The 22,941-nt window shown below is 39.6% G+C and overlaps 1 protein-coding gene across 1 annotated transcript in view; it reads left to right on the top strand.

The window, feature by feature from the left end:
• GRID2 (glutamate ionotropic receptor delta type subunit 2) overlaps nt 1–22,941 on the top strand; it is a 1,630,498-nt gene that overhangs the window by 1,337,542 nt on the left and 270,015 nt on the right. Inside the window, exon 12 of the mRNA XM_018049306.1 lies at nt 1,844–1,982. Coding sequence (XP_017904795.1) covers nt 1,844–1,982 — 139 coding nt within the window. The remainder of the gene's footprint in view (nt 1–1,843; nt 1,983–22,941) is intronic.

Genomic DNA, 22,941 nt, shown 5'->3' with positions numbered 1-22,941 from the left:
ATTATATCTCTTTAATTTATTTTTACACTTAGCTACTGCTACTGCTAAGTCACGTCAGTTGTGTCCAACTCTGCAACCCCATAGATGGCAGCCCACCAGGCTCCCCTGTCCCTGGGATTCTCCAGGCAAGAACACTGGAGTCGGTTGCCATTTCCTTCTCCAAGGCATGAAAGTGGAAAGTGAAAGGAAAGTCGCTCAGTTGTGTCCGACTCCTAGTGACCCCATGGACTGCAGCCTACCAGGCTCCTCCGTCCATGGGATTTTCCAAGCAAGAGTACTGGAGTGGGGTGCCATTGCCTTCTCCATTACACTTAGCAGAAAACTATTTTATTTTAGAAAGATTATTAACTTCATATAAAACATGTATTCATTTAGCAAATATTTACCCACTTAATATGGGGCAGAAACTGTTATGTTAGAAACCACCTAATGAGGAAGAAGAGAAAATTAAAATACATGAAATTTTTTATTTAAAAAAATAAGATGGCTGAAATAATGGGGTTGTGGGAATTATTTTAGATAGAATGACAGTAAAGTGTTTGTGAAGAAGTATCATCTGAGCAGAAACTTAAATATTTTAAAAGGAGAGTCATTTTTAAGTTAAATAACAGAATTTCAGGCCTACAAATTGCAAGTACAAAGGCCCTCAGACAGAAATCATTGTGGCCCCTTACAAGAAACTAAAGGAAGGACATTCAGAGAGTGGAAAAAGGAAAGTCAGAAAGTGGATCTGAGATTAGTTCATCTAGGACCTGTTGAACTCTGATACAGATTTCAGATTTTCTTTTTTTTTTTTTATTTGTGAGTGATAGGAATCCACTGGAAATTTGCATCAGGAGAATATGATTTCGTTTTCACTTTTAAAAAGCATCATGATGATAGACTTAAAAGTGGTAGCCCCTGGAATGTCAACAAGTAAACTGGCTAAGTGGTTCAGTAGTGGCACTGATATATATACCATACTGCGTGTAAAATTGATAGCTGGTGGGAATCTGCTGTATGTCGCAAGGAGCTCAGCTTGGTGCTCTGTGATGACCTAGAAGGGCAGGATGGAAGTGAGAAATGGGAGGAAGGTTCAGGAGGGAGGAGATATATGTATTCAGTTCAGTTCAGTCACTCAGTCGTGTCAGACTCTTTGCGACCCCATGAATCGCAGCATGCCAGGCCTCCCTGTCCATCACCAATTCCCGGAGTTCACTCAGACTCACGTCCATCGAGTCAGTGATGCCATCCAGCCATCTCATCCTCAGTCATCCCCTTCTCCTCCTGCCCCTAATCCCTCCCAGCATCAAAGTCTTTTCCAATGAGTCAACTCTTCGCATGAGGTGGCCAAAGTACTGGAGCTTCAGCTTTAGCACCATTACTTCCAAAGAAATCTCCGGGTTGATCTCCTTCAGAATGGACTGGTTGGATCTCCTTGCAGTCCAAGGGACTCTCAAGAGTCTTCTCCAACACCGCAGTTCAAAAGCGTCGATTTTTCAGAGCTCAGCCTTCTTCACAGTCCAACTCTCATACCTATAGCTAATTCACTTCACTGTACAGTGAAAACCAACACAACATTGTAAAGCAATTATCTTCCAATTAAAAAATAAATAAACAGCTATAAAAATTGGGGGGGGAAAGTACAGCTAGCTATGCTTTTTCTGGATCCTTGAGATTCTTTGTTTAATCATTAAAAATTACCAAAAAAAATTGTTGAACATAAGCAAACTACAGAGATCTACACTGATGTTATGTAGAAAGAGTCTCATTACTTAAAAGTTAACTTATATTGACTGTGTATGACCTCAAAGTCTCAATAAATACTTGTTAATGTTCTTTTATTCTCTGCTTCCTTCCACAGGTGGAGAAGTCCCATATACAACTCTGGCCACCCGAATGATGATGGGGGCTTGGTGGCTGTTTGCTTTGATTGTCATCTCATCTTACACCGCAAATCTTGCAGCTTTCCTCACCATCACCCGCATTGAAAGCTCCATCCAGTAAGTAGACAAAGATTCCACTAGATGCAAAATATGGGAAGTGACAGAAGAGGCCAGAGCTATTTAAATAAGTATGTGGTGTCTGATAATAAATTTACAACTTTCTTTTGAGTAAAGGCTTAATTTTCTGATGTGCAAACATCATAAATAGTCAAATTCCTGAAAGTACAGTTTTGGTGGAGCACTTTTTATAAAATAAAATTCTGGGTATAATTTGAACGTTGCTTACATTTTCTTGGAAGAATAAGACATATTCAGATTTTTAACTTCTGTAAAATATAACTATGTCTCAGCAGTATTATAAAAAAGAAGGAAAAAGAGTCATACTAAAATATGTATGTTTATGTGTGTGTGTATATATGTATGTATATATATATATATGAAGGTTGACACTCATGCCTTGAATCTATCCCATTATGCATTGTCTGAGTAGATAGTTAGGTAGACACTAGGAAATTGAGAGATAAAAGACAGGTAGGGAGAGGAGGGAAAGAGAGAGAGTGCTAACCAAGAAGTAAAACCACATTCTGTCTCTTCATTGCATTATAGCTAATACGAATATTATTGCTGCTGTTTTTCCAGTTGCAATGGTGGTAAATTGTCATTAACTATGATGTACTGGAGAAGGCAATGGCACCCCCCTCCAGTACTCCTTCCTGGAAACTCCCATGGACGGAGGAGCCTGGAAGGCTGCAGTCCATGGGGTCGCTAAGAGTCCGATGCGACTGAGTGACTTCACTTTCACTTTTCACTTTCATGCATTGGAGAAGGAAATGGCAACCCACTCCAGTGTTCTTGCCTGGAGAATCCCAGGGACGGGGCAGCCTGGTGGGCTGCCGTCTATGGGGTCACGCAGAGTTGGACACGACTGACGTGACTTAGCAGTAGCAGCAGCATGATGTTCTTTTGAATCCTGAGAGCTACCTGAGTCAATGCTGCATTTCACAAATGGCGTTCCTGTGAGCCCTGAGAATCCACAGGCCTTTGATTTACGGTGGCCGGTTTTACTCTGTGTGATTTCAAGCCATAAGGTCTGGTCAGTGCCACAGTCCAACTTGTGCCTCATAATGCTCTATATCTGGTTTTAAGAAAATGTTTTCTGAAATGTTTTATTAATCCAAAAACAAGGTAGTTTGAACTTTTCCACAGTTAAAAAACATTTATTTCTCAACAAAGCTGACAGTTTGAAGATTAGAATAATTAGCTTTGTCAAGGAATTCATTAGAGATTTAATTCATCCTGAAGAGTCAGTATGAGTTCTTCTCGCCTTTAAAAAATATGTAAATGAATTCCATTAGTAGGTACAAAATTATTATAGCACAATACTAAGATTAAAATCAAGAATTAATGATCTAAAAGAAATAGGGTATTTTTAAATTGCTTATAGTATACAAATTGAAAACCCCCAAATCAAATTCATGCATCAAATATTTAATCCATTTATAAAAATGATGTTTCCAACTTCTCTCATCAAATCTTAGTCTTCAAGTCATTTTCCTAGTTATTTCTTTGGTGCAGAACCTCAATATCCTTTCAACTTACTATCTTTGTATCATAGCCAGTTCTGTGTGTGACATAAGTTATGAGTGATGCAGAGTGCAGCTCATGGAAAATGTAAACTGGTGACCCTATCATATTCCTATTTTAAGCAATAATGATAATGAATATAAAGTTCCAGCCCAAGAAATCAATGAGTTAGTAAAATTATGCAAGTAAAGAACATTTATTGAGCACTCAAGAGATGACAAACTTTTTGCTAGATGTTTCACATGCATTGGCTCATTTAATGCTTTAATGATTCAGTTCACTGCAGTCGCTCAGTCATGTCTGACTCTTTGCGACCCCATGAATCGCAGCATGCCAGGCCTCCCTGTCCATCACCAATTCCCGGAGTTCACTCAGACTCACGTCCATAGAGTCGGTGATGCCATCCAGCCATCTCACCCTCAGTCGTCCCCTTCTCCTCCTGCCCCCAATCCCTCCCAGCATCAGAGTTTTTTCCAATGAGTCAACTCTTTGCATCAGGTGGCTGAAGTACTGGAGTTTCAGCTTTAGCATCATTCCTTCCAAAGAAATCCCAGGGTTGATCTCCTTCAGAATGGACTGATTGGATCTCCTTGCAGTCCAAGGACTCTTAAGAGTCTTCTCCAACACCACAGTTCAAAAGCATCAGTTCTTTGGCACTCAGCTTTCTTCACAATCCAACTCTCGCATCCATACATAACCACTGGAAAAACCATAACCTTGACTAGATGGACCATTGTTGGCAAAATAGTGTCTCTTCTTTTGAATATGCTATCTAGGTTGGTCATAATTTTTCTTCCAAAGAGTAAGCGTCTTTTAATTTCATGGCTGCAATCACCATCTGCAGTGACTTTGGAGCCCCAAAAAATAAAGTCTGACACTGTTTCCACTGTTTCTGTTTCCCCATCTATTTCCCATGAAGTGATGAGACCAGATGGCATGATCTTCATTTTATGAATGTTGAGCTTTAAGCCAACTTTTTCACTCTCCACTTTCACTTTCATCAAGAGGCTTTTTAGTTCCTCTTCACTTTCTTCCATAAGGGTGGTGTCATCTGCATATCTAAGGTTATTGATATTTCTCCCGGCAGTCTTGATTCCAACTTGTGCTTCTTCCAGTCCAGCGATTTGCATGATGTACTCTGCATATAAGTTAAATAAGCAGGGTGACAATATACAGCCTTGACGTAGTCCTTTTCCTATTTGAAACCAGTCTGTTCTTCCATGTCCAGTTCTAACTGTTGCTTTCTGACCTGCATATAGGTTTCTCAAGAGGCAGGTTAGGTGGTGTGGTATTCCCATTCTTTCAGAATTTTCCACAGTTTATTGTGATCCACACAGTCAGAGGCTTTGGCATAGTCAATAAAGCAAAAATAGATGTTTTTCTGGAACTCTCTTGCTTTTTCCATGATCCAGTGGATGCTGGCAATTTGATCTCTGGTTCCTCTGCCTTTTTGAAAGCCAGCTTGAATATCTGGAAGTTCATGGTTCACGTATTGCTGAAGCCTGGCTTGGAGAATTTTGAGCATTATTTTCCTAGCGTGTGAGATGAGTGCAATTGTGTGGTAGTTTGAGCATTCTTTGGCATTGCCTTTCTTTGGGATTGGGATGAAAACTAAGCTTTTCCAGTCCTGTGGCTACTGCTGAGTTTTCCAAATTTGCTGACATATTGAATGCAGCACTTTCACAGCATCATCTTTCAGGATTTGAAATAGCTCAACTGGAATTCCATTACCTCCACTAGCTTTGTTGGTTTTTTTTTTTATTATTTTTTTTTAAATTTTTATTTATTATTATTATTTTTCAATCTTTAATTCTTACATGCATTCCCAAACATGAACCCCCCTCCCACCTCCCTCCCCATAACATCTCTCTGGGTCATCCCCATGCACCAGCCCCAAGCATGCTGTATCCTGCGTCAGACATAGACTGGTGATTCGATTCTTACATGATAGTATACATGTTAGAATGCCATTCTCCCAAATCATCCCACCCTCTCCCTCTCCCTCTGAGTCCAAAAGTCCGTTATACACATCTGTGTCTTTTTTCCTGTCTTGCATACAGGGTCGTCATTGCCATCTTCCTAAATTCCATATATATGTGTTAGTATACTGTATTGGTGTTTTTCTTTCTGGCTTACTTCACTCTGTATAATCGGCTCCAGTTTCATCCATCTCATCAGAACTGATTCAAATGAATTCTTTTTAACGGCTGAGTAATACTCCATTGTGTATATGTACCACAGCTTGCTTATCCATTCATCTGCTGATAGCTTTGTTTTTGTAGTGATGCTTTCTAAGGCCCACTTGCCTTCACATTCCAGGATGTCTGGCTCTAGGTGAGTGATCACACCATCGTGATTATCTTGGTCTTGAAGATCTTTTTTGTACAGTTCTTCTGTGTATTCTTGCCACCTCTTCTTAATATCTTCTGCTTCTGTTAGGTCCAGACCATTTCTGTCCTTTATCGAGCCTATCTTTGCATGAAATGTTCCCTTGATATCTCTAATTTTTTTGAAGAGATCTCTAGTCTTTCCCATTCTGTTGTTTTCCTCTATTTCTTTGCATTGATCGCTGAGGAAGGCTTTCTTATCTCTTCTTGCTATTCTTTGGAACTCTGCATTCAGATGCTTATATCTTTCCTTTTCTCCTTTGCTTTTCACTTCTCTTCTTTTCACAGCTATTTGTAAGGCCTCCCCAAACAGCCATTTTGCTTTTTTGCATTTCTTTTCCATGGGGATGGTCTTGATCCCTGTCTCCTGTACAATGTCACTAACCTCAGTCCATAATTCATCAGGCACTCTATCTATCAGATCTAGGCCCTTAAATCTATTTCTCACTTCCACTGTATAATCATAAGGGATTTGATTTAGGTCCTACCTGAATGGTCTAGCGGTTTTCCCTACTTTCTTCAGTTTAAGTCTGAATTTGGCAATAAGTAGTTCATGATCTGAGCCACAGTCAACTCCTGGTCTTGTTTTTGTTGACTGTATCAGGCTTCTCTATCTTTGGCTGCAAAGAGCTAATCAATCTGATTTCAGTGTTGACCATCTGGTGATGTCCATGTGTAGAGTCTTCTCTTGTGTTGTTAGAAGAGGGTGTTTTCTATGACCAGTGCATTTTCTTGGCAAAACTCTATTAGTCTTTGCCTTACTTCATTCCATATTCCAAGGCCAAATTTGCCTGTTACTCCAGGTATTTCTTGACTTCCTACTTTTGCATTCTAGTCCCCTATAATGAAAAGGACATCTTTTTTGGGTGTTAGCTCTAAAAAGTCTTCTAGGTCTTCTTAGAACCATTCAACTTCAGCTTCTTCAGCGTTACTGGTTGGGGCATAGACTTGAATTACTGTGATATTGAATGATTTGCCTTGGAAACGAACAGAGATCATTCTGTCGTTTTTGAGATTGCATCCAAGTACTGCATTTCGGACTCTTTTGTTGACCATGATGGTTACTCCATTTCTTCTACGGGATTCCTGCCCATAGTAGTAGATATAATGGTCATCTGAGTTAAATTCACCCATTCCAGTCCATTTTAGTTCTCTGATTCCTAGAACGTTGACATTCACTCTTGCCACCTCCTGTTTGACCACTTCCAATTTGCCTTGATTCATGGCATCAGAGGGCAGACACACTGAAACCATAATCACAGAAAACTAGTCAATCTAATCACACTATGACCACAGCGTTGTCTAACTCAATGAAACTAAGCCATGCCTGTGGGGCCACCCAAGATGGGTGGGTCATGGTGGAGAGGTCTGACAGAATGTGGTCCACTGGAGAAGGGAATGGCAAACCACTTCAGTATTCTTGCCTTGACAACCCCATGAACAGTATGAAAAGACAAAATGATAGGATACTGAAAGAGGAACTCCCCGGGTCAGTAGATGCCCCATATACTACTGGAGATCAGTGGAGAAACAACTCCAGAAAGAATGAAGGGATAGAGCCAAAGCAAAAACAATACCCAGTTGTAGATATGACTGGTGATAGAAGCAAGGTCCGATGCTGTAAAGAGCAGTATTGCATAGGAACTGTACCACACTAGTCCCCATTCCATACCCTTGTGCATTTGTATGACCAGTTGCTTCTAGGGAACATTATAAAGGATGTGTCATAGCCTTGTTCAGTGTTAAGTATAGTAATGTGAATAATGACATTCTTCAAATGCTCGATTTGTTTGAGGAAATAAAGTATCGAAAGTTAGGAGATTTTTGTGTTGGGTCAGCTCTATAAGTGAATATCCCAACATGAGTTAATTACATCTATAACTGATACCTGCCTTTCAGAGTAAGATTGCTTGGCACAACCAGTCAATAGAAATTGCACTGAAAGAAAGTTTTTAAAAATCAAAATGGGGTATTTTATCTCACTAATATACTTCTCATCAACTTTAACATGCTGTATTTTAAGTGTACTTAAAGCCGAAAATTTGTGTATCTCAGATTTGACTTTGAAACATTTTAAAATAAGTAAATAAAGAAAAACTTAGATAACTCATTTGATACAGTGTACAACAATAATCATAAATAAAAGTTATGGACAATATTCACTGAGAATTTATTATGAATTTATTAAGCATATTATGTATACCCCCTTCAGTGTTCAAAATTACCCTAATAATACAATTACTACTATTATTCCTACTTTGTAGATGAAAAAAAACAGCAATTTGGAACTTAAATGCTCACTATCACATTGTGAATAATGTCAGAGCCGAAAATCCACCCCATGTTAGTCCAATACCAATTCATGAATTTACTTACTGAAGTTTTTCTTTATTTTACAGTTTGTCTCTTGATGATTATTACAATTTGTTTGCTTGATCCACTGTTTCACTGGGTTTGTAGGTCTCACGGTGTGTGTGTATCTGAGCTATCTGGTCATTACCAACTTTGCTAGCATTTATTTGTATCTAGATTTTCATGTAATAGCAGTGGGAGCAAAAGTTTCTATCAAATTTTTACACCGATAGGTTTCTCTAAAGTAAAATTTAATGGAAACAGATCATAATTGCACATGATGTTTCCCTCAAGTGTAGTTCCACAATCCAAAATAACTGAACGTTCATTTTTTTAACAAATTATTTCTTTCAAATGCCAACTCACATTATTAAAAGCCAACCGTGAGTATAATAAACCTCCCCTTCCTTCTAATCTTATCACTAGACTAATTATGAAAGAGGAAAACTGGAGCCAAATAAGTTAAAAGAAGCCTGAGTCTCTCTCCAAACTTGAAGATAGCTTCTAATTTCATGCTTCAGCTGTGTTGGTAAACATAATTGCAATGTTTCTTGGAAATATTCAAAGTTGCATTTATAATTGATGTCAAACTTTCTTGGAAAATTCTAATTTTTCTTAGAAAAGACAGAAACTTTTTTCAGAAAACCATCCAGTGTCATGCTTCTTAATCATTTTATATTCATGAGATTTTTTCATCATTAAATGAAGCAATCCTCATCAGAGTACCTTTTCCCAGCCCAATTGCTGTGCTGTTAGCAAACATCTACTATCCACGACTTTATTCCCAAAATGAAAATCAAATATCATATATTAATGAATATATATGATATCTAGAAATATGGTACTGATGAACCCATTTGCAAGGCAGGAATAGACATGGATGCACAGAACAGACTTGTGGACACAGCGGACAAGGAAAGGGTGAAACAAATTGAGAGAGTAGCATTGAGGCTTATACACGACCACGTGTGAAATAGATGGTTAGTAGGAAGCTGCTGTATAGCACGGGGAGCTCAGCTCTGTGTTCTGTGATGACCTAGAAGGGTGGGATGAGGGTGTGGGAGGGAGGCTCAAGAGGGAGGGGATACGTGTATACAAATAGCTGATTCCCTTGTTTCACAACAAAAGCAAACACAACATTATAAAGCAATTATACACCACCACCACAACAACAATAACAACAACAAAAACAACAACAACAAAAAAAATCAAAGCAACTTCTTGACACCAGGAGAGGTAAAGGTGGTTAGAGGACTGTCAGTGAGAAAAACAAACGCTGCTACTTTTAAACAGGCGGTTGACAGAAACCCTGATATCTTGGTAGGAGAAATCCAGTAGATTTATTCTTAGGAAACTTAATACATTTTTATAAAATGTACCTGCTTTTCAAAATTAGATATTTATTGTCATCCTTGGAAGAAAAGTTATGAGCAACCTAGACAGCATATTCAAAAGCAGAGACATTACTTTGCCAACAAAGGTCCATCTAGTCAAGACTATGGTTTTTCCAGTAGTCATGTATGGATGTGAGAGTTGGACTGTGAAGAAGGCTGAGCACTGAAGAATTGATACTTTTGAACTGTGGTGTTGGAGAAGACTCTTGAGAGTCCCTTGGACTGCAAGGAGATCCAACCAGTCCATTCTGAAGGAGATCAGCCCTAGGATTTCATTGGAAGGAATGATGCTGAAGCTGAAACTCCAGTACTTTGGCCACCTCATGCAAAGTGTTGACTCATTGGAAAAGACTTTGATGCTGGGAGGGATTGAGGGCAGGAAGTAAAGGGGATGACAGAGGATGAGATGGCTAGATGGCATCACTGACTCGATGGATGTGAGTCTGAGTGAACTCTGGGAGTTGGTGATGGACAGGAAGGCCTGGCGTGCTGTGATTCATGGGGTCGCAAAGAGTCGGACACGACCAAGTGACTGAACCTTCCAGTTGGCACTTGCCATTAATAAAAATATTGAAAGAGAATTTTCTCTGGAGAAGATAACTGACAAGTTAATTTCATATCCCTTCAGTGATCGAACAGCCCAACATAGCTATGTTCTGATATGATGTAATATGATAGATTGTGACACAGTTGATGTATACAGTTCAGTTGCTAAAGAGAAAGTTATATGCAATTTCTCTAAGACTCTAATGACATCTAGGCCTTTTATTGTCACTGAACAGTAATAACAAATAACTAAATTATTTGCAAATACTTAAAAATTGAAATATACATTTTTCTGTCAGGCTAAAACATTGTTGTTTAGCTGTTAACTTGGGTTTGACTCTTTTTGTGATCCCATGAACTGTAGCACACCAGGCTCCTCTGTCCATGGGATTTTCTAAGCAAGTATACTGGAATGGGTTGCCACACCCTCCTCCAGGGGATCTTTCCAACCCAGGGATCAAACCTGAGTCTCTTGAGTCTCCTGCATTGGCAGATGGAGACTTTACCACTGAGCCACCAGGGAAGCCCTGGGCTACAAGTGAAATGGTAAGATGGAGCATGTGAAGCTTTGAAGGTATTTTCAGAGTAAATATTGAGTAATAATATCATCAACATTAACTATATTAGTCTTTGCATGCATGCTAAGTTGCTTCAGTTGTATCTGACTCTTTCTGACCCTGTGGACCATAGCCTGCCAGGCTCCTCTGTCCATGGGATTCTCTGGGCAAGAATATAGGTGTGGGTTGCCATTTCCTCCTGCAGGGGATCTTCCTGACCGAGGGATTGAACCCATGTCTCTTCAAGTTTCCTGCGCTGGCAGGCAGGTTCTTTAACACTAGTGCCACCTGGGGAGTCCATATTAATCTTTACTGTGATGCAATTTTCAAAAACCAACTTATTTCACTTATAAAAATGAAAATAGCTATGGGGGAATCATAGTTGCATGGTTCTAGTAATCAGCAACTTTAGAGCCAGATTGGTCTGTGGTGATAAAACTTGAGGACTTTCATTTCCTGGAGCTGTAAGTAAGCTTGAGTCTATTCAAATGAACCCCAACATCCCACCATATTTTTATGTTTCATGCATTCATTTTTCATAGTGGTTGAGGTTGGACTAAACAAAATATTGAGTTAATGCAGCCACTGAATCAAACCAAATAGAGATAAATTTCTTTCTAAGCATGTGCAAAAAGAAATTCATAGGTATTCTATTCACTAGAAGAGACCACTTTTTTGCTACCGGAGATTTACACTTGTTTTTGTCTACATTCGGAAAGGGAAGAATTTATTGAGCAACTGTTTTTTTCAGTGCCATACAGTGAGTATCACTGGGCTTAGAAATCTAAGCCTATTCCCAAGTCTAGGGAAACAGAGAATGGTAGCAACTGCTAGGTACTCTCTAATGAAATGATTTATTCCTTTCCTTTGCTCCCATGGAGCTATGTAAAAGTTACTGTTAATAACAGCCATTACAACCGTACTTTTAGAAAGGTCATTACAAACATTCCTAACTATTACAAATTCCTAAATAGATATATTAGTTTCATTTAATTAATTCAACTAATCATGTATCTGGTTTTCCGAGGTGGCTCAGCAGTAAAGAATTCACCTGCCAGTGCAGGAGATGTGAGTTCAATCCCTGGGTCGGGAAGATCCCCTGGAGAAGGAAATGGTAACCCCCTCCAGTATTCTTGCCTGGGAAATGCCCAGACAGAGGAGCCTGGGGGCTACAGTCCATGGGGTTGCAAAAGGGTCAGACACAATTTAGTGACTAAGCCACCACCACCGTCAACCCCTTATCAGATATGAAAAATGAAAGTCACTCAGTTATGTCCGATTCTTGTGACCCCATGGACTATACAGTCCATGGAATTCTCCAGGCCAGAATACTGGAATGGGTAGCTATTCCCTTCTCCAGGGGATCTTCCCAACCCAGGTCTCCCACATTGCAGGTGGATTCTTTACCAGCTGAACCACTAGGGAAGCCCCTTATCAGATATATTATTTGCAAATATCTTCCCCACTTAGTAGGCAGCCTTTTCTTTATGTTGATGGTTTCCTCACCGTGCAAAAGCTTTCTAGTTTGATGTAGTACCATTAGTTTATTTTTGCTAATCCATGTATAAGCATGGATCTCCCAAAGCTTAACTAATAACTGCCTAGTGTTGACTTGAAGCTTTACTAAATTGTGGATTAACACATGCTTTTGTGTTAGTCTTTAAAGATATTTAGGTATTATCATTGAGCCACAATCTATTTGGAGAGATAACAATGTAGAATTAAATGACATAGGGCTAAGATAACTTTATTTATAAAATATTGTATAAGCATAGGGAAGGGTTTAAGTCAACTTGGAGAGAAGAGGAGAAGAAAGGGAAAAAACTATTAGGCATCACAGAGGTTCTCTGATGTATCATCAGAAAGTTTGGTCTTAAAGAATAAATGTCCGTAGACTGAAGGAGTGGCATATTGCAGAGGTATGAAACTCCTAGGAGAATATCTAGCAAAGGGTAGATGATCAAAATATACTCATTTCCTCCTGGTTTCAAATAGGTGAGAGTGGCAGGAAGTGAAATAGAAGTGGAGGGTAGAACCACATCTTACAGGACATGATAAACCTTGTTAAGGAATTTAGACTTTTTTCCTGGAGATAATGAAGACTGACATCATTTAAGAAAGACAGCTTTAACTGTGGAGAGGAGGATAAGCAGGAGAGAGGAGATGGAAGAGCCTATGGAATCTCATTGGAGGTGTCTAACACACATCTATATGGCATTTCATAGTATGTCTTTACTTGATATAAACCTGATCCACATACCTTCTTGTTTCAAGCGGTCTTTGTAAATATATAAGGATTAAAGATAATTTAAGAGAAATTTGGCTTGAGAAAATTTATATCTCTAGGCTAACATTCATATTCCTTGTGAATGCAGGGATATTGCTTCAGATTATTTTCTTTTAAGATATTTATAAATAGGTGTGTTTGACTACCTTCTAGTTACACAGATAGACAAGAAGAGAGTTACTAATGTGAGGAAATTTTAGGAATTACTCTGACTAGGCTAATTTTCAGATGCAACTTTGCCAAAATTTGCATCTCAAAGTTTGCTCTTCCTAGACCACATTCTGCTTATTAATTAATTTTAGCCTTGAGCCATCAAAAAGGAAATCAGACTTATTTTTATTCCATTTTAATACGCTTTCTTCTTTTGAAAGTGACACAAGACTGTTTTGAGAAATTAGAAAGTAAAAGCCTGAAGGACAAAGCACTGATAATCCACAATCTGTCATAGAGTAGTGTGTCCTAAATTGCTTCAATCATGTCCGACTCTTTGTGACCCCATGGACTGTAGCCCGCCAGGCTCCTCTGTCCATTGGATTATCCAGGCAAAAATATAGGAGTGGGTTGCCATGCCCTCCTCCAGGGGATCTTCCCAACTCTGGTATCAAACCCAAGTCTCTTGTGTCTCCTGCATTGGCATTCGGGTCCTTTATCTCTAGTGTCACCTGGGAAGCCCATCACAGAGCAATGTTTTGTCAATATTTAAGCAAACTTTATTTTGAAATAATTATATATATTATACACACACACACAGGAAATTGCTAAATCAGTACAGTTATAACACAGAGATGACAGAGATGTCCGATATGCCCTTCACCAAGTTCGCCACAATCTTCTTGCTTAGTCTGACACTTTGTGACCTCATGGACTGTACCCCACAGGCTCCTCTGTCCCTGGGATTCTCCAGGCAAGAATACTGGAGTGGGTAGCCTATCTCTTCTCCAAGGGAACTTTCTGACCCAGGAATCGAACCAGGGTCTCCTGCATTGCAGGTGGATTCTTGACCAGCTGGGCCACCAGGAAAGCCCCCCATGGTTACATCTTAGTAATTACACTATAGTATCAAAATCAGGAAATTGACATGGATACCAAGTACACATATAGTACTTAGCCATTTTATCACTGGTATAGAATCATTAACCACCACTGCAATACAGATACAAAACCATTCATCATTACAAAATCTCCCGCATTCCACCCCATATGCTCACCCTCACCTATTCTTCCACACCATCCCCAGCTCTTGGCAACCACAATTATTCTCCGCTTATTCTAACAGTGTTATTAGCTTGAATTGTTATGAAATTGGCTTTTATGTCATTCAGCAAAATGCCCTTGAGGTCCATTCAAGTTGTTGCATGCATCCATGGTTCGTAGTTTTTTGGGTTTTTTTATTAAGTAGTATGAAGCAAAAGGCAAAGGAGAAAAGGAAAGAGATACACATCTGAACGCAGAGTTCCAAAGAATAGCAAGGAGAGATAAGAAAGCCTTCTTAAGTGAAGAATGCAAAGAATAGAGGGAAACCAAAGGATGAGAAAGACTAGAGATCTCTTCAAGAAAATTAGCAACATGAAGAGAACATTTCATGCAACGATGGGCACAATAAAGGACAGAAATGGTTTGGAACTAAAAGAAGCAGAAGTTACTAAGAAGAAGTGGCAAGAATACACATAAGAACTGTACAAAAAAGGTCTTAATGACCCGGATAACCATGATGGTGTGATCACTCACCTTGAGCCAAGTTCCTGGAATGTGAAGTCAAGCAGGCCTTAGGAAACATTCCTATGAACAACGCTAGTGGAGGTGATGGAATTCCAGCTGAGCTATTTCAAATCCTAGAAGATGATGCTGTTAAAGTGTTGCACTCAATATGCCAGCAAATTTGGAAAACTCGGCAGTGGCCACAGGACTAGAAAGGTCAGTTTTCATTCCCATCCCAAAGGACAATGCCAAAGAACGCTCAAACTATCACACAGTTGCCCTCATTTCGCATGCTAGCAAGGTAATGCTCAAAATCCTTCAAGCTGGGCTTCAACAGTATGTGAACTGAGAACTTCCAGATATACAAGCTGGATTTAGAAAAGGCAGAGGAACCAGAGATCAAATTGCCAACATCTGTTGGATCATAGAAAAAGCAAGAGAATTCCAGAAAAACATCTATTTCTATTTCATTGACTAGGTTAAAGCCTTTGACTGTGTGGATCACAAGAAACTGGAAAATTCATGAAGAGATAAAATTACCAGACCCCACCTTACCTGCCTCCTGAGTAACCTGTATGCAGGTCAAAAAGCAACAGTTAGAACCAGACATGGAACAAAGGACTGGTTCAAAATTCAGAAAGGAATACATCAAGGCTGTATATTGTCACCCTGCTTATTTAACTTATGTGCAGAGTACATCATGCAAAATGCTGGGCTGGATGAAGAACAAGCTGGAATCAAGATTGCCAGGAGAAATATTAGCAACCTCAGATATGCAGATGACACCACCCTAATGGCAGAAAGCAAAGAGGAACTAAAGAGCCTCTTGATGAAAGTGAAAGAGGAGATTGAAAAAGCTGGCTTAAAACTCAACGTTCAAAAAATGAAGATCGTGGCATCCATTTTCCATCACTTCATGAGTAAAAATGGAAACAATGGCAAACTTTATTTTGGGGAGCTCCAAAATCACTGCGTATGGTGAGTGCAGCAGTGAAATTGAAAAAAAAAAAAAGTGAAGTCACTCAGTCGTGTCCAACTCTTTGCGACCCTGTGGACTATAGCCCACCAGTCCCCTCCATCCATGGGATTCTCCAGCCAAGAATACTGGAATGGGTTGCCATTTCCTTCTCCAGGGGATCTTCCTGACCAAGGGATTGAACCCAGGTCTCCCACATTGCAGGCAGAGGCTTTAAACTCTGAGCCACCAGGGAAGACCTTGAAAGGGCCTTGCAAAGTTCTGTATAGTCAAAGCTATGAATTTTCCAGTAGTCATATATGGATGTAAGAGTTGAACCATGAGTAATCTGAGCACCAAAGTATTGATGCTTTCAAACTGTGATGCTGGAGAAGGCTCTTGTAAGTCCCTTGGACTGCAAGGAGATCAAACCAGTCAGTCCTAAAGGAAATCAGCTGTGAATACTGACTGGAAAGACTGATTCTGAAGCTGAAACTTAGTACTTAGGCCACCTGATGGGAAGAGCCAACTCATTGGAAAAGACCATGATGCTGGGAAAGATTGAAGGTTGGAGGAGAAGGGGCAGACAGAGGATAAGATGGTTGCACGGGACCACCTACTCAATGGACATGAGTTTGAGCAAACTCTGGGAGATAGTGAAGGACAAGGAAGCCTGGCGTGCTGCAATCCATAGGGTCACAAAGAGTTGGACATGACTGAGCTACTGAGCAACAACAGTGAATTCGCAAACTTATTTAAAACTTACCTATTGGATGAAATCTATGTTGTTTCCAGTTTTTAGCTATTTTACATAAGGCTGCTAACAACTTTTATGTACAGGATTTTTTTTTTTCTTTTTGCGTGTGTATGTTTTCATTTCTCTGGCATGAAAGTCCATGAATGTAATTAGGTAGTCTGGTAAGTGTATGATTAGTTTTTAAGAAACTGCCAAATTGTTTTACAGAGTAGTTGCTCGGTTTTACATCTCCACCAACAATTAATGAGGTATCCAGTTTGTTTGCATTTTTGCCACCTTTGGGTGCTATCATTAATTTTTTAAAATTTTAGGTATCCAGTTTGTTTGCATTTTTGCCACCTTTGGGTGCTATCATTAATTTTTTAAAATTTTATCCATTCTGATAGAAATGCAGTAATACCTTACTGTGATCTTAATTTGCATTTCCCTAGTGATTAGTGACGTTGAACATCTTCTCATGTACTTTTTGCCATCATTATATCCTCTTACGTGAAAGGTTCCTTTGTGTCTTTTGTCCATTTCCTAATTGGATTGTTTGCTTTTTTTTAAAAAAACCATTGAGAGTTCTTTAGGGTTTTCCAGGTGGGGCTTCTGATAAAGAAGCAGCCTACCAATTCAGGAGATAAGAGACACAGGTTTGATCCCTAGGTCCAGAAGACCTCTTGGAGGAGGACATGGCAACCCATTCCAGTATTCTTGACTGAAGAATCCTATGAACAGAGAGCATAGTGGGCTATAGTCCATAGGGTTGCAAAGAGCCAGACACAGCTGAAGTGACTCAGCATGCATTGCAGGCATATGAAAGGTTCTTCTGTGTCTTTGTCCATTTTCTACTTGGATTCTTTGCTTTTTTTACCACTGAGAGTTCTTTACATATTCTAGATAGAACTTCTTTGTCTGATATGTGGTTTGCAAATGTTTTTTCATCTTCTTTACAGGGTCTCACATAGAACAAAAGTTTTTAATTTTGGTGAAGTCAAATTTACCGATTTTTTTTTTTTTTGCGTTAACCTTTCATGTCATGTCAAGGCTCTTCAAGCAAGTTCTAGATCTCTAAAATACCCAACTGTTTTATGCTAAAAGTTTTATAGTTTTATATTTCCAATTTAAATCTATAATCCATTTTGAGCTTAGTTTTGTACTAGGTGTAAAGTTATGACCAACCTAGATGGCATATTGAAAAGCAGAGACATTACTTTGCCAACAAAGGTCCGTCTAGTCAAGGCTATGGTTTTTCCAGTGGTCATGTATGGATGTGAGAGTTGACTGTGAAGAAAGCTGAGCACTGAAGAATTGATGCTTTTGAACTGTGGTGTTGGAGAAGACTCTTGAGAGTCCCTTGGACTGCAAGGAGATCCAACCAGTCCATTCTGAAGGAGATCAGCCCTGGGATTTCTTTGGAAGGAATGATACTGAAGCTGAAACTCCAGTACTTTGGCCGCCTCATGCGAAGAGTTGACTCATTGGAAAAGACTCTGATGCTGGGAGGGATTGGGGACAGGAGGAGAAGGGGACGACAGAGGATGAGATGGCTGGATGGCATCACTGACTCGATGGACATGAGTCTGAGTGAACTCCGGGAGTTGGTGATGGACAGGGAGGCCTGGCGTGCTGCGATTCTTGGGGTCGCAGAGTCGGACACGACTGAGCGACTGAACTGAACTGAACTGACTGAAAGTTTACATTGAGGTTCACTTTTTGCCTATGGATATTCATATGTCCAGGAGCTTTTGCTGAAAACAAACAAACAAACAAAAACCTATCTTTCCGTTGTTGAAATGCTTGTGCATCTTTGTAAAGAATAATCAGTTGGCCTTCTGTGTGAATCTCTTTCTGGGTTCCCTATCCTGTCCCATTGGTTTATGTACCTATCCCTCTGCCAATAACATAGATTTGATTACCGTAGCTTGAAATTAAGAATAGGGATTCCTCTCACTTACTCTTGTTTCTTCTTTTTGCGGGGAGGGGAATTCTTTTACCTGTTCTACTTCCTTTGCCTTTCTGTATGGGTTTTAGAATAATTTTGTCTACATCAGCGTAAAAAGTAATGCTTGAATTTTAATAGGAATTGTAGTAAGCCTGTATATCAGTTTGGGAACATATTCACATCTTTACTATGTTGAGTCTTCCAATTTATTAATAAAGTATATCTTTCTGCTTATTTAGATTTTTTATTTCTTCTATCAGTATTTTGCAGTTTATAGTACATCAGTCTTATATATGATAGAGTTAAATCTACTTCTTTTTATCCCAGCCATTATAAATGGTATTGGATTTTTAATTTCATTTTTCACATATTTATTGCTAGTATAAAAATACAATTTTTACATGCTGATTTTATCTTGTAATCTTGCTGTTAGTTCCAGCAGTTCTAGGAGTTTTGGTAGAGTCTTTGAGATTCTCTATGTAATCCTTCATGCCATTTATAAAACTGAACAGTTATGTCTTTTTCTTTCTCATCTGAATGCCTTTTATTTCCTCTTGTTGCCTTTTCTGTGCTGATTACAACTTTGGGTACTAAGTCAAATAATAGTGATGACACTGGACATCTCTAGATTGTTCTCCATCTTGTGAAAAGCATTGAGTCTTTCTCTCACTAATAGATATAAGGTTAACTGGAGGGTCTTTGTAGCTATTCTTTATTGAGTTGAAGATATTCTTTTCTATCCCTAGTTTTCTGTGTATTTTTTATCATGTACGAGTGTTAGATTTTGTCAAATGCTTTGTTTCCCATCAACTGATAGGCTCAGATGATTTTTTCTTCTTTAGCCTGTTTGGCAGATTATATCATTTGATTAGCAATCTATTTTCAAAATGAAGTAGAGGCCAACTCTGTTTCCCTCTATTTCTTCTCCACCTTTTTTTCCCTTAATCTTGCTTTTTTCCTTAATTTTCTTCCCTCTGTCAATAATGAGGCAGTAAAAGATCCTGACTTTCCCTGCCTGCAGCTTCACATCTTACTCTCTTTTCTTCTACCTCAACTATTGCTTCCCTCTATCCATTATCTTCTCATTCAAGTTTACCCTCGAGTGAAACATCCAGAAAGTAACCTTCTTCAATCCTTAAAATTGGCTCTAAGCCTCCATTGTTACCTCAAGCTATCAAAATAAGGTCCAATTCCATCAGCAGAGCTTATTAAATTCTTCAAAAGCTGATCAATTTCTTTTTTGTCCACGGGCACCAATTGGGTTCCCTGGTGGCTCAGACGATAAAGAATCCACCTGCAATGTGGGAGAACTGGGTTCAATCCCAGGAAGATCCCCTGGAAAAGGGCATGGCAACCCACTCCAGTATTATCGCCTGGAGAATCCCCACGGACAGAGGAGCCTGGTGGGCTACAATCCATGGAGTCGCAAAGAGTCAGACATAACTGAGCAACTAAGCACACACAGCACATCAATTAATTACTTCTCACACTTGTTTATGCCCCATTCAGGCCATAGCCTTGGAGGACATGTCATGCTTCTCTGGAGTTTCCGTGCTGTTCCAACCTCCTGAAATGACCCAGAATTCTGTTCTCTTCTGGCATCTTTTGTTTGCTCAGGCAAAACTAGACCTGTGTCTTCTCTTTGAAAGTATACTTCCTTCAAAGGCAAGGACTATATTGTATTCCTATTTATGCCCGTGATGCCTCATAGAGTCCCTGGCACAGAGTATTGATAAGAGTAGCTAACACTGATTGAGTGATTTCTATGCGACACACTTCCCAAATGCTTTGCGTAGATTTTCTCATTTAACCCTTGTAACAGTTGCATGAGAGATAGATTCTTTTCATCTCCTTTTTGAAGATGACAAAACTAAAACCTGGGGTAGCAAACCCAGGCAATTGGCACTAGAACCTCTGTCTTCACCAATGGGTCATATCCTCTGCAATTAGCAAATGCACTAAATTTTTACTGAATGAAATAAATAAATAATATATTCATGAATACTTCAATGAATGAAAATCATCAGGATCATTATTAAGTTTCTTTGAAAAATAAGGAGTTTTTCAGAAAAGAATTAATGGCTGAATTATATTTAGCCAAGTTAATTCCACATATTTCTGAGTTACATGGTATCCTAGAAACAGGCACCAGAGACATCGATTTAAGTAAATTTGCATTTAAAATCTCTCCCACTTAGTAGCTGAATGATCTTGTCATTTTCCATAATAATTTTAAGCCTTATTTTCCCTAAGGGTACAGAGAGAATGGGTTCAACTTCATAACTTCAGTATAAAGAATAAATGGAGGTAAAAAAAAGATATGAATAACAGTATGATTCTCAGACACACACCTAGGATTTGTTTCCATTTTTCTACTTGTTCCCCTGAAGTTCATGCAGATTTCTTGGACTGTTCTTCCCTCCACTCCCATTTTTGGGGGTACTAATAACTATTCTTTTTACCATTCTGTCCCCAGTTTCATACCCTGAATTATTTCTTTTACCTGGTTCAACTAAACCTCAAGGTTTCCCTGTTGCTGCTATTATTTCTCTGACACAGCTACCAACACCCTACCTTATGAGTGTTGTCTTCCTGCCCTGCCCCCTAGTCTTCCAAGCCCACAGAGGTAATAATAAACGAAACAAACAAACCAAGAAAAAACCGTATAAAGAAGCCTCGTCTGATCCTAAGCATAGATAAGTACTTAGCCAGATGATTAGCTCTATTGTCTGATTGTAGACCTGGGTTCGATCCCTGGGTCAGGAAGATCCCCTGAAGAAGGAAATGGCAACCCACTCCAGTATTCTTGCCTGGAGAACCCCATGGACAGAGGAGCCTGGTGGGCTACAGTCCACGGGTCGCAAACAGTCAGACAGGACTTAACTTAATTATCTGATTAACAATCACTTTAGCCTGATTAAGAATCAAGATTAAGCTGCTAATGATAGTTACTAACACTAAACCTGGGTCAGGATATCTACTTATCAACCAAGTTTTCTTTTTTCAGTCAATTCAGTTCATTTGCTATGGCATGTCCAACTCTTTGCAACCCCATGGACTTTTTTCTTTCTTCAGTTCAGTTCAGTCGCTCAGTCGTGTCTGACTCTTTGCGACCCCATGAATCACAGCAGGCCAGGCCTCCCTGTCCATCACCATCTCCCGGAGTTCACCCAGACTCACGTCCATCGAGTCCGTGATGCCATCCAGCCATCTCATCCTCTGTCGTCCCCTTCTCCTCCTGCCCTCAATCCCTCCCAGCATCAGAGTCTTTTCCAATGAGTCCACTCTTCGGATGAGGTGAGCAAAGTACTGGAGTTCCAGCTTTAGCATCATTCCCTCCAAAGAAATCACAGGGTTGATCTCCTTCAGAATGGACTGGTTGGATCTCCTTGCAGTCCAAGGGACTCTCAAGAGTCTTCTCCAACACCACAGTTCAAAAGCATCAATTCTACGGTGCTCTGCCTTCTTCACAGTCCAACTCTCACATCCATACATGACCGCAGGAAAAACCATAGCCTTGACTAGACGGACCTTAGTCGGCAAAGTAATGTCTCTGCTTTTGAATATGCTATCTAGGTTGGTCATAACTTTTCTTCCAAGGAGTAAGCGTCTTTTAATTTCATGCCTGCAGTCACCATCTGCAGTGATTCTGAAGCCCAAAAAGATAAAGTCTGACACTGTTTCCACTGTTTCCCCATCTATTTGCCATGAAGTGATGGGACCGGATGCCATGATGTTCGTTTCTGAATGTTGAGCTTTAGGTCAGCTTTCTTGCTCTTCTCTTTCACTTTCATCAAGAGGCTTTTTAGCTCCTCTTCACTTTCTGCCATAAGGGTGGTGTCATCTGCATATCTAAGGTTATTGATATTTCTCCTGGCAATCTTGATTCCAGCTTGTGTTTCTTCCAGTCCAGCATTTCTCATGATGTACTCTGCATATAAGTTAAATAAGCAGGGTGACAATATACAGCCTTGACGTACTCCTTTTCCTATTTGGAACCAGTCTGTTGTTCCATGTCCAGTTCTAATTGTTGCTTCCTGACCTGCATATAGGTTTCTCAAGAGGCAGGTCAGGTGGTCTGGTATTCCCATCTCTTTCAGAATTTTCCACAGTTTATTGTGATCCACACAGTCAAGGCTTTGGCATAGTCAATAAAGCAGAAATAGATGTTTTTCTGGAACTCTCTTGCTTTTTCCATGATCCAGCAGATGTTCGCAATTTGATCTCTGGTTCCTTTGCCTTTTCTAAAACTAGCTTGAACAACTGGAAGTTCACAGTTCATGTATTGCTGAAGCCTGGCTTGGAGAATTTTGAGCATTACTTTACTAGTATGTGAGATGAGTGCAATTGTGCGGTGGCTTGAGCATTCTTTGGCATTGCCTTTCTTTGGGATTGGGATGAAAATTAAGCTTTTCCAGTCCTGTGGCTACTGCTGAGTTTTCCAACTTTGCTGGCATATTGAGTGCAGCACTTTCACAGCATCATCTTTCAGGATTTGAAACAGCTCAATTGGAATTCCATCACCTCCACTAGCTTTGTTCCTAGTGATGCTTTCTAAGGCCCACTTGACTT

Source organism: Capra hircus, chromosome 6 (genome assembly GCF_001704415.2).
Source record: "Capra hircus breed San Clemente chromosome 6, ASM170441v1, whole genome shotgun sequence".
NCBI classification, from domain to species: domain Eukaryota; kingdom Metazoa; phylum Chordata; class Mammalia; order Artiodactyla; family Bovidae; genus Capra; species Capra hircus.
This window is presented reverse-complemented; position numbering and strand designations above follow the sequence as displayed.